At 44.1% G+C, this 11,678-nt stretch overlaps 1 protein-coding gene across 4 annotated transcripts in view; it reads right to left on the bottom strand.

The window, feature by feature from the left end:
• Positions 1-1,678: 1,678 nt before the first annotated feature.
• PCED1B (PC-esterase domain containing 1B) overlaps positions 1,679-11,678 on the bottom strand; it is a 146,058-nt gene continuing 136,058 nt past the window's right edge. For 3 of the 4 annotated variants that reach the window (XM_036867294.1, XM_036867296.1, XM_036867295.1), the window contains one exon: positions 1,679-3,351. In XM_036867294.1, the coding sequence (XP_036723189.1) occupies positions 1,976-3,295 (1,320 nt within the window). In that variant the 5' untranslated portion in view covers positions 3,296-3,351 and the 3' untranslated portion in view covers positions 1,679-1,975. Of the gene's footprint in view, positions 3,352-10,017; positions 10,223-11,678 lie in introns of those variants that run through there. The other variant, XM_036867297.1, reaches the window with a different exon arrangement.

Below are 11,678 nucleotides of genomic sequence, written 5' to 3'. Positions count from 1 at the left end.
CCTAATGTTACCAAATCTCATAGCCTGCTGCGCTCATCTCCATGGGATGAGAACATTTACACTGGTCAGATGGGTCCCTTGCCTCCTGATTATGTTGGGATGTTCTGGCAAATTCTGACTTGTAGGCACTACCTTTCTAGAGTCCTCAAAGATCATCATGACCCTATGTTGGCAAGATTCCCTCCAATGTACCACAAAGATTCAATGTCAGTTTACCTCATCTTATGTAGTCTCACCAGGAACACATACTCTACCTCATCATTCACTCACTGATTCATTCAAGAAATATTATTCAGTACTTGCTAAGTTCCAGACATTGTGCTAGGGTTTCAGACACAAAGATAAGTAAGATAAAGGCCTTATTTTCTTACGGTGTTTTAGTGGATTAAAAGTTTCCACGTATTTCTTCTGTAAATAGCTGATCTCATCCATGTCTTGTGATTTCATGGATTCCATTTTTGCAGAATAACATTTCCTTACCCTCATTGCCAAATTTAGGGATGGTCCAGTTGAGGACCTGTAAAACAGTCAAATCAGTTCAATGAAAAATCCTGTTAGGGCTTCCCTGGTGGCGCAGTGGTTGAGAATCTGCCTGCCAATGCAGGGGACACGGGTTCGAGTCCTGGTCTGGGAAGATCCCACATGCCGCGGAGCAACTAGGCCCGTGAGCCACAACTACTGAGCCTGTGCGTCTGGAGCCTGTGCTCCACAGCAAGAGAGGCCGCGATGGTGAGAGGCCCGCGCATCGCGATGAAGAGTGGCCCCCGCTCACCGCAACTAGAGAAAGCCCTAGCGCAGAAACGAAGACCCAACATAGCAATCAATCAATCAATCAATCTTTAAAAAAAAAAAAAAATCCTGTTATCTGGACAATTTTAGTCATGTCCTATTTTGACTGTTTTATCTAGGCATTAACATTTCACTAGTCTAGTGTGACAAAGGGCCTAACATTTAAACAATCTCAATGATGTTAACATTCCTACGAAACAGAGAAGAGATGGTGGTGTCCACCTGTCCAGTTTGCAAGGAAGGGATTTGTGTACTGGGTGGTCCCTTCCAACTCCTGGTTTTACTCTATGATGTTTCATATCGTCATTGAGTGCAACTTAATTTTCTCAAGCCCCAAACTCAAGACTATTAAAGAAATCATAAAGTCATAAGCATGCCATTCACTCTAGTTTACATACATAATTAATTGCACATCTAACCAATAAACCTCTGGCTATGGAGCTATAAGGGTTTTTCATCATCACTTCCATAGAAAGACCATGTTTGGTAAACTTCCCTTCTTGGTTTGTTGCAGTATAAATCAAGTTTGAAAGTTAATATAAACTGGATACTAGGATAAACTATGAAAGACTAGTGGAGGAGTGATTTTTCTGTGTGACCTAGAACAAGTCACTCACCTCTTGACCTCAGATTCCCTGTTTGTAAATGTTAGTTAAATTTTATGTTTTTTAGTTTTCTCAGTTCTAAAATTCCATGATTCTTCGAGAATCTCTGGAAAATATCACCACAAAAAGTTAAAGTTCTTTTTATTTGTAAGGAATCAGATCCATTTTATGGAAACCCTTTAGAGAAATTCCATTTTGAGTAGTTTATCAAGAGGCCGGAACTCTACAGCAGATACTGTCCCTGCTCTTATGAAGCTAACTGTTTAATGGAAGGGAGAGGCACCATTAAATACAGACTCACAAAACCCACCACGACTTTTATGAAACAACTTGTTAATTTCAATTTTTATATTTACGAAAAGACAAAGAGAATAGGCAGTGGGGAGGCAGGAATGTGCCTGGTCCCCCCTCGCAGAGTGCAGTGAGAGGTCACAGCCAACCAGAATAGGTCAGACTGCTCTTCCCTGCCATTATTGATAACAGCAATGGACCAAAGGCTTCAGTTAACAAGGTCAGTCTGTTTGGGGAGAGTCAGACCATCTGTCCAGGCCACGTGCATGAGGAGGAAGGCCCAAGTCAGTCTATTGAGGCCTTGGCTCTCTATAGGCTGGGGCTCTTCTCTTGGAAGTTCTGGGCCGCCCTCTCCAGGGCATGTAGGGGCCACGGGGACAATACCGGGGAAAACCCCTATGGACCACAGGGGCCCGCTGCTGATAACAGGGTTGGGGGAAGGGGGGCCTAGGCGGCTGGGGACTAAACATAAAGTCACCATCGAAGGCAAATTCTGTCTGGGTAGATGGGGGAATATCTGAATGGAAATGGTTCAAGGAGAACTGATCCGATTGGAAAGGATGGTCTGAAGGAAAATGGGCATCTTGGGGACAGACTAGGAACGGGGGTGTCACCTGGTGAAGGGGGATGGGAGGGGGGTTTGGGAGCAGGAGTGGGAACTGGGGTGGGCGGGGAGATGGCGTGGGGGGCAGGGGGCAGCACCCAGGCGGAGGCAGGGGTCGGGGCGGAGGAGGGAAGGCCGGTTGATCTCTGCAGGCCGGGAACTGCCTCTCAAGTCTCCTGCCAGGTCCTCCCCTCGCGGGGCCATCCTTGATGCACTTGCCCACGGGGTCGCGCTGGGGCAGCTCCACCCCCCAGGCGTCGGCCACGTGGGCCAGCAGAAGCTGGGAGAGATGCCGGTGCGCGCGCTCGTTCCAGTGCACTCCGTCGGGCTGCAGGTACTTCCCTGTGTGGCGGCGGAAGTGGAAGTGCAAGTCCAGCACATCGAAGCCGTGCTTTTGGGCCTCGGCGGAGCTGTAGAAGTTGGCCTCAACCACGTTGGTTTTCAGGCCGGAGGCCGCGGGTCGGAGCTCGGGCGGGAGGAAGCCGCTACTGATGTTGTTGCCCACAGGCATGGCCGTGTTCCAAACCAGGAGGCACGACTCGGGCAGCACCTGGCGCAGGCGCCCAAACAGGCTCTCCAGGTTCTGCAGGTAGTTCGGCCAGGAGTCCTCCCCGTACCTGGTGAGGTCCCAGAGGCAGGAGTTCATGATGACCAGGTCCGGGTCGTGCTCACCCGAATGCAGCTCCTCCAGGATGGCTTCGAGGTAGTCGGAGTACACGCGCGTCAGGAAGTAGAAGCGCACCAGGTGGTGGCCGGAGCAGAACTGGCGCACCTCGCGGTAGTGGGTGCCGTTATGCATGCGGCCCTGCTTGCCCCCGTGCACCAGCTCGTCCTGCTCGAAGCTGTACTCTCCCTTGGCCTTGAGCTGGCTGAGTGTGAGCAGGCGGTCCTTCTGCAGCAGGAGCACCAGGTCCTTGTACACGGCCCTCTGGACCGAGTCCCCCAGGATGACCACGAACTTGTTGTGGAGCAGCTGCCGTACTTCGGAGGCGAGCAGGTGGACCATGACGCCCGGGACGCGCCGCCCAGCTCCTTCCTTTCACTCGGTGGGTCTGCGGATGGCTAGGACAGAAGGAGAGAGCGTATGGGAAGGACCCACCTCAGGCAGGACGGCTGGGGAGGGCCCGGGGACTGGGATGGAACTTTAGCCTGGGGCACCTGCAGGGCGGGGCTCCACTACCTTCAGCCCGGAAAGAAGGGAGCCTGGAGCCAGAAGCCCTGGTTGGCCTGGACGCAGTTTCTGCCTGAGACATAACTCTGAACACCCAGGAAACCCAGGTTCTACCTGGCCAGGAGGGGCCCTGCCTTCCCCGGCTGGAGGTACAACCACAAGATACCCCACCACCCGCCTGGAGGCAGCCCGGAAGTCTGACAACTGGAGAATGGTTAGGCAAATTTTGCAGCTGTTAAATACTGAGGATTATGATCAAGCAGAAACATGGAGAGTGTGATATACACTGTTAAGTTGAGGAAGTTACCATATGTGTGCCCCATTTCCCTGAAATGGTATAAAATAGATATGCATAGCTCACACTGAAAGAAAATAGGCAAAAACCAGTTTTTAAGAGGACAGTAGGATTATGGGTGACTTGCCTCCCCCCTCCCCTTTTTGTAAATATACTTTATATAGTCTTAAATCAATTTTACTAACTTAAAAGGAATTTAATGAAATGCAACAGGCCGCAGAAAGGAAGAGCACATATGCCAGGTCAGAAAACATTATAAAAACAGATTTCTTTCACAAGCGAGCAACTGCTTCATATTAATGGGACTTGTAAGAAATAAATAAAATTGGAAATAATTCACATGTGTTTCAGCTGTAATATTCTTTGTGTTTCATTTGAAGGAGATCAGAATATGCCACCCCCAAATATGCTTTGGCATAAGAAATATTTTAGCTAAAGGCCACTGAGAATCAATAGATACAGGAAGAGTTCTCTGCCCTCCCACTATGAACCTAAAAGCAGGGCATAAATTTCCTTTTGAGGAAGGTGCCCCTTCCCCCAGCAAGGAGAGAAGAGGCAAGGAAGAAGACAGTGAATTGTCAACCCCGAGATGAGTCTGCATAAACAAACCTCACTAAAAGAGCCCTTATTTTCCAATAGTACCCCCATAAATCCCTTCCCCACAATTGATCATCCCTTGAAACTCATACCCTTTGTTCTTTGTTAAAATGGTATATAAGCCCAAGTCTGACTGCTTCTTTGAGTTTCATTGCTTTTCTGTGAACTTTCATGCACATAAATATTAACAAAAATTGTGTGCCTTTTCTCCTGTTAATCTACCTTTTGTTAGTTTTATTCACAGGGCCCCAGACACTGAACCTAAAAGTGTAGAGGAAAAGATTTTTCTTCCCCAGTAGACTGAATAAAACGTCAAAAGTTGTGAAACTTGTCTTCAGAACTTCAGATCGAGTTTATTTCAAGCCGCCATTTGCAGCCATATCCACTAATGAATAAAAGGTGGAAACACACTAAAATACTACTGGCAAATCTCACGTGGGGAGGAACATGGCATCCACTTCACACACTTACACAGAAGCTGTTAAAATCTGCTGTGGCTTGATATTCGTAGGCTTTCATGCATTAGTAAACATTTTAATAGGTGTGGCGGATAGCTATTATTAAATTACACATCTGGTTTTTAAAAGCTATACTATTTGTGGTTTTAAATGGCTATGAGTACAAAAATAAAAACATGAAGATGGATAGAGTACAAAAGTGCTCCACTAAGAGAACAGTTTAAAATATTGGCTTATATGAATCTTCACTTAAATGTTTTTGCTATCAGATAAAAAGCTTAAAACTAGGATTTTGCTCATTGTGGTACAGCAAAATAGAACATAATTAAGCAAACTCCAGATCCCCTTGGGGCTCAGGCATGTTCACTTGTTTATATTCATTTATTCATCCAACTCACACTTAACTAAGCACTGACTAAATGCTCCACACGGAGCATATAAAAATGAGTAAAACCTGGTCTCGCCCTTCAGGAGCAGATCAGATATATTCATTGATAACTGTAATAAAAAGTTGAGAGCGCTAAGTACCATGAAAATAGAACGAACAGGTGCGGTAGACTTTCAGGGGTCTTTGTGAACAGGATTACTCTACCCCAGACCCAAGTCTCCAAAGTGCAAAGTGAAGGGGAAAACCTTTCCCAGTGTTTTCAGGGCTCCCATGCCACCCCAGCTATAGGTGCCCTCTCTGGGCTGGATTCTTGTCATATTCTGTTCTAGTCCCCTAGAGCAGCGGTCCCCAACCTTTTTTGGCACCAGGGACGGGTTTCATGGAAGACAATTTTTCCACGGATGGGGCAGGGGTAGGGAGATGGCTCAGACGGAAATGCGAGCGATGGGAAGCGATGGGGAGTGGCAGATGAAGCTTGGCTCACTTGCACGTCACTCACCTCCTGCTGTGTGGTCCGGTTCCTAACAGGCCTCGGACCTGTACCAGTCCACAGCCTGGGGGTTGGGGACCCCTGCCCTAGAGTAGAGGACATCATCCCCTTCCACTGGAGTTCCCTCCCCTAGGCTGGCAGATGTGATAACCCAGCACTCCCTCCTTCAGTGGTACTGTGTTTACGCGACCCAATGCATTCCTTCTCTGAATAAGAAGTGCCCTAGATCTGAACTCACAATGCGAGTCAAATCCACTACTTAAAAGCTGTGGAAAACGGAGGCTCTTAAATATACTGGTGAAGAGCATTGCTTTTAGAGCCACACTATCTGGGTTTGAATCTCAGCTCTTCTATTTGCTAGCTCTTTATCCTTGGGCAACTTATTTAGCCTTTCTCTGCCTTAATTTTCCTCATCTGTAAAATGGGACTTTTAGCACCCACTTCAGAGATTTGATCTGAAGATTAAATATAAAGTGGTTAGAACAATGCCCTGACAAATAGTCAGCATGAATGAGTTATTATTCATTGAGTGAGTTTCAGAACACCCGGTTAATCATCTGTAAAAGGAGGGCTACAATATTTGTGCTGTTTGTCTAGCAGGGTTCTGTGAAGATAAAATGAGAAGAAGCAAGTGAAAGATTTTGAATAAAGCAAAATTAACGTTTATTGAACAGCTACGAGATGCCAAGTGCTTTGTAAATGTTATCCGATTTGTGAGAAGGTTCTTATTCTTTCCATGTTATAGGGAAGGATCTTGAGGTGATGGAGCTAAGATTTAAAACTACTGATGGCAAAGCTTGTCCCTGTAGGAAACATCCCTTAGAGCAGAACCCCTGCAGGTCAGTCTGAATCCAAAAGCTTGGCTCACGTCAGGGAAATATTTGGGGGCAAGATGGGAGAAGAGTGTTTCAGTGTGCCTTTAAACACAGGCAGGTAATCCTTTACTCTGCCTGCGTGGGAGAGGGGTCCATGTGTACTTAGGGGGTTGGGGGTCAAGTGAGGATATAGATATATCTCATCCCATACCTTGATCTCAAGCAAGAGACATGCAAAACTTAAAAGACCGGGATTTTAGAATAACCAAAACAAACTTCTACAGATTTCAGAGTCTCACAGTGTTTGAGAAATTCTGGCTGCCCTATATCCTGACCAGTGAACCCAATCCACCCAGATGCTGTTCCAAGGGCTTGGAGCCAAAACCAGGCAAAAATGTCCGCCTAAGAATTTCTTATTGTTCTTCTGCAATGGAACACGCAGATTGGACTGTAGGAAAGAAGGGAGGGGGAAATGACTGGAAAGAAGCATTCCAGTTAGAAGCTGAAACTGAAAGGAAATTCATGAAATTCTTGATAAACTTCCTGTCACAACAGAATTAACAAATCAGACATCCTCAGGACTATCACTGTGGGAAAAAAAAATCATTTAAAAACTAAGATGCCAAGCATTAAAAACAAAACCTAACAAAAACAAAGTGATTTTTTTCAGAGGTGTGAGTGAAGAATAATTTGGAGAGCTCAATCTTCTCTGGTCTGGAAAAAAAAAAAAAAAAAGGTTGGTAAGTTCCATTTTCAAAGCTTTTATTTATAAAAATGAAACAAAAAAAAAGGGATTTGAAAACAGATCAGTGATCTTTTTGGCTTAAGAGTTTTTCTTTGCCTCAAATTTGCAAAACTTATTAGTTTTGGTAGCTATTTTATAGATCAATTGACACATTCATTCATTCATTAAGGAATTCATTGAGAACTAGATATTGTGCTAGGTGCAAGGAGTAGGTATTAAAAGGCAGTCTCTTCTCTCAAGAGGAGGGGTAAGAAAATGGACACATACAAATATCAAAGGAGCTAACTGATGTATGTAAATGAAATATCAAAGCCAGTAGGAAGAGTCAAAGGGGAGGGAGGAGATAGACGGATGATCCAATGCAGTCTGTGATTCCAGCCTCAAATTTTTAAAAGTTTTATGATGATTCCTTAAATCATAATTATAGGTAGTTACATGTTTTTCTGTTTTCAAAGTAAAATTTGGGCTTTGGCTAAAGCTCTGACAGAAATATACATTAATAATGGCTACTACTATAATAAATTACTTTTAGGCATCTTGCTTAGATTTCCATTTGGGGATAATTGCTTTTTTAATAGCTTCATAAACCGTCACTTGTAAATCACTGACTATTGCTTTATAACTATTACAAACCAAACACATAGCATTGTTTTTTATTAATCAATGTGTTGTAGAAATTAGGTTAGTTTTTTTCTTTTCCTATTGATCTTTAGTTAAAGGAACAGTGGCAAAGATATAGAGGCCAGTTATTACGGAGACCCTGCAAAGAAGTCTTAAATCACAGAGGTAATCACTAACAATTAGGACGTTGTTTTGATTAGTTGTAGGAAGTACTTCTAACTAGTTTAGAAGTTTCTTGCATATGACTAACCGTCTTAATGCAACACTGTACTAGGAATATAAATAGTTCATTTCCTTCTAACTGCATTTTTGGTGATCAGATCTATGTTTGAACTATCCAAGATCCCCTTAAACGTTAATGGAATAGATGGTACAAATAAGAAAATGATTTTTCGTGAACTCACCTATACAGCTTACCAGTTCTCGGTATTTGTTTAGTTTTCTATGTGGAATTTAAACTGGTCAAAAATTAAATTGCGTATCATGTAAAGTTTCCAAAGGAAAGAGAAAAGCAAAAGATTCAGACTTCTCTTTGGGAAAGCAAACTTCTCTTTTCTGCAGATGGGGATTCTCAAGAAATTGATCTTTTGATTTGGGGCAAGTCAGTTAACATTCTACTCCTCTGTAAACACAAAAATGGGAAAATAATGCAGGCCTATTATTTTAAAAAGTGGTTTTAGGAGAAATTTTTAAAGATACATGAAAGTACTGTGAGATACCGTGATAAATAAAGCAATAGAAAGATGATTTCCAAATATTAGCCATTGGAAAGACCGATTTTAATCCCACACCCCTCACCTCTAATATAGGCCTCAGCTCTGCAGCCCATTAATTAATTCAGTAAAAATTTAGAAAACACCCGTGTATACCTGGGGCTGTGACAGGTGTCATTCTGCAAGTTTGGCTCACATCCCCCAACAACTCTCGTGGTTTCTGTACCCCATCCCAACACATATGTCATATGGCCTGTATTTCTCACTTGGCTATTCAGTTAGTTCTTATACACCACAGCTAAAATCTCAGAAACATGTGGCATAAATGGAAAATTGAATTTAGATTAATGATCTTCGAACGTTTAGATTAATGTAACCACACGTTTCCCTTGTGGAGGCAGGAATCACCGTGAACATATTCCGTTTGTATCCATACCATCCTCACCAGGCCACAATCTTAATTTGTGATTCTTTTGTAATAAAGTGTCAACAGAAGAATTTCACACATTTGAAGAATTTGAAAATTACCAAGTTTAAAAATCCTTAAGGCAGCATATTTTTCCTATAGTAATAGTCCAATATAAAAATTTCTTATGGATTATACAAAGAAACACAGGGGACATCCTTTATGAATGAAGTGCGGGTTCATAATACCTGATATGCAGGTAACTTCTAAAAAAACAAAGATAAACTATGGAGCCTTTATCCAAAGAGCCCCATTAAAAAAAACCCAACCAAACAAACAAACAAACAAAAACCTTGTGTTTTACAAAAGGACCTCCTGAAGTAAAAAAATCAAAGCAATTCATAGAAACAAAATATGTACAGCCTATGATGAACTTCCACATTCTGGTCTCGAACCATTATTTAAACCACACTTGTGGGAATTCCCTGGCGGTCCAGTGGTTAGGACTCCAAGCTCTCACTGCCAAGGGCAGGGTTCAGTCCCTGCTCGGGGAACTATAAAATCCCACAAGCCACGTGGTGAGGCCAAACAAAACAAAACAAAAACTACATTTGCTAACTCCCTACCTGTTAACTCCTCTAACAGGAATGAAAGATACTGGCAGGCAGTGACCTGGCTTTCACTTCCAAGAGACGACATAGTCAGATGTGGACTCTGGCCTTGAACAGCTGTGTGCTCTTGGGCTGGCTGCCCACTGCCCTGAGCCACGGTTTTTTCCTGGTGTCAAACAGGGGTAATATCCGCCATTTCACTCAATAATAGTGAAGATGAAAAGAGATCAAGGTCAGCGTCCATCAGAGGCCTAGGCCAGTGCCGACATGCATTAGGCACCCTTTAAACCCCCGGCACAGCAACCCCTCCCTGTGGGGAAAATGCTGAGCCTGAAGGCGGCAGCTCGCTCTGGTTCCCTCCCTCAAACTTCAAACCCACAGCTCCCCATTCCTCCCTCCCAAAGGGGCAGAGCTGTACCTCCTCAGGTGTAAAGGTGATCCCTCAGCTCAGGTGGCTGGTCCTCCTACATCCTCAGGCACTTTGCTCCAGGAGGTCCCCCAGAGAGGGGAGAATTATGCTTTCTACGTTTCCTTCAATCTCCTGGGGCTGGCTCCTTTCTTTAAACCTTAAACACATTCTAGTTTCTTGCTTTAAAAAAGAAAGGAAACGTCTTTGACTCCACCTCCAGGACAGTCCTATCTTTTGCTTCCCCTTCAAGGCCACTTTTTGCAAAGTTGTTTGAACTGGCTGTGTCTGGGTCCTCACCTCCCACTCACTCCTCCTTTTACTTGATTTTGGCTTCCAACTCCACCAAAGCGAAGAAACGTTTGTCAGTTAAGTCCCCAGCGATTTCCTTGTTGCTCCTTTCAGCGACTACTTCTCGGGTCGTTATCACATCTGTAGCATTCCTAGTTCCTTGGGGCTGGGGCACCGATGGTGATTCCCTTCCACGACTCTGCCGGAGAGTCTGACACCCTGGTCTCCTGTCTCACCTCTCCCGGCATCCTGTGTGAGTTTCTCTTTCTCTGGCCATCCCCAAACGTCGGTCTTTCTCAAGGCCCACTCATTGGCTCCTTCCTTCTTTTCTTCAGCATTGTTTCCTTTGGTGAATTCATCCACGCTCTTGGTGTCCATCCGTAAGGTGAACATACACTCCTATTTGCCCCAACTTTTCTGGTTTACCTCTGCTTTCCCAGCATAATCATTAATAGCGACCCTCCCCCTAAATGTCCCGTTTGGGAAGGAAACAAATGATACAGTCCCCATATCAATTACTATTTGTATGCAGATGACTCCGAATTGAGGCCATAAAGCACAGAGGCTGGGGGGGGGGGCCCTCGAGTCAGCCCCCTGGGTTTATATCCTGCTCCATCACTTACTAGCCTCTGAGACCTTGGGTAGAGTAACACTTCAGAATTTTTACCTATAAAACAGGAATACTACTATAGATTTCTTAAGAAGTGAGGGTTAAATGAACACATGTAAAGTCCTTAACATGAGGTCTACCGTATTTTTACGGGCTCAGTAAATTTAGCTAGCCCAAACTTGTCTCCTGAGTGCCTGACATATTCTGGTGAGTAGAATAAGGTGAGTTCAGGTGAGTTCCAAGCGGGGGTGGGGGTGGGGGGGTGGGGGGTGTGGGGGGTGTGGCAAGGAGTGACTTAGTCTGCGAGGGCCTCTTATCACTTCTAAATTCTCTAGATGCCATTATCCTCCCATCAAACTGTGGCTGAATTCCTAACATAATTCTCTTGTGACCTTTGAACCATCTTCCTAAAGGTAAATATCAATCATCCGTGGGAATGATGGCATATTTTGCTGTGCATTTTCAGAGAACTGCTATGTAATTTATGCTTGCAACACCGGCCGGGGATAACTAGGTGGAAACAAACTCTGCTTCTAAAACGCTTGGGTCAGGTCATTTTTATTTTTCATGACTGTGGCCATTTCCACTGTTCGTAAAACATCAAAATCCTTCAGTGACAGCCTGGATATAGATCAGTTCAACTATTTCTTGGCAATAAAAAAATAAGATGTAATTTTTGAAAATACACTTTAGGAAGCAGAATGTTGTAATATATTTTAGGAGGCTGAGCGCAGTAATCAATTTCACCTGTTTTAGATTTTATGGTTAAATT

The sequence above is a fragment of the Balaenoptera musculus genome, chromosome 10, assembly GCF_009873245.2.
Source record: "Balaenoptera musculus isolate JJ_BM4_2016_0621 chromosome 10, mBalMus1.pri.v3, whole genome shotgun sequence".
Classification (NCBI taxonomy): Eukaryota; Metazoa; Chordata; class Mammalia; order Artiodactyla; family Balaenopteridae; genus Balaenoptera; species Balaenoptera musculus.
This window is presented reverse-complemented; position numbering and strand designations above follow the sequence as displayed.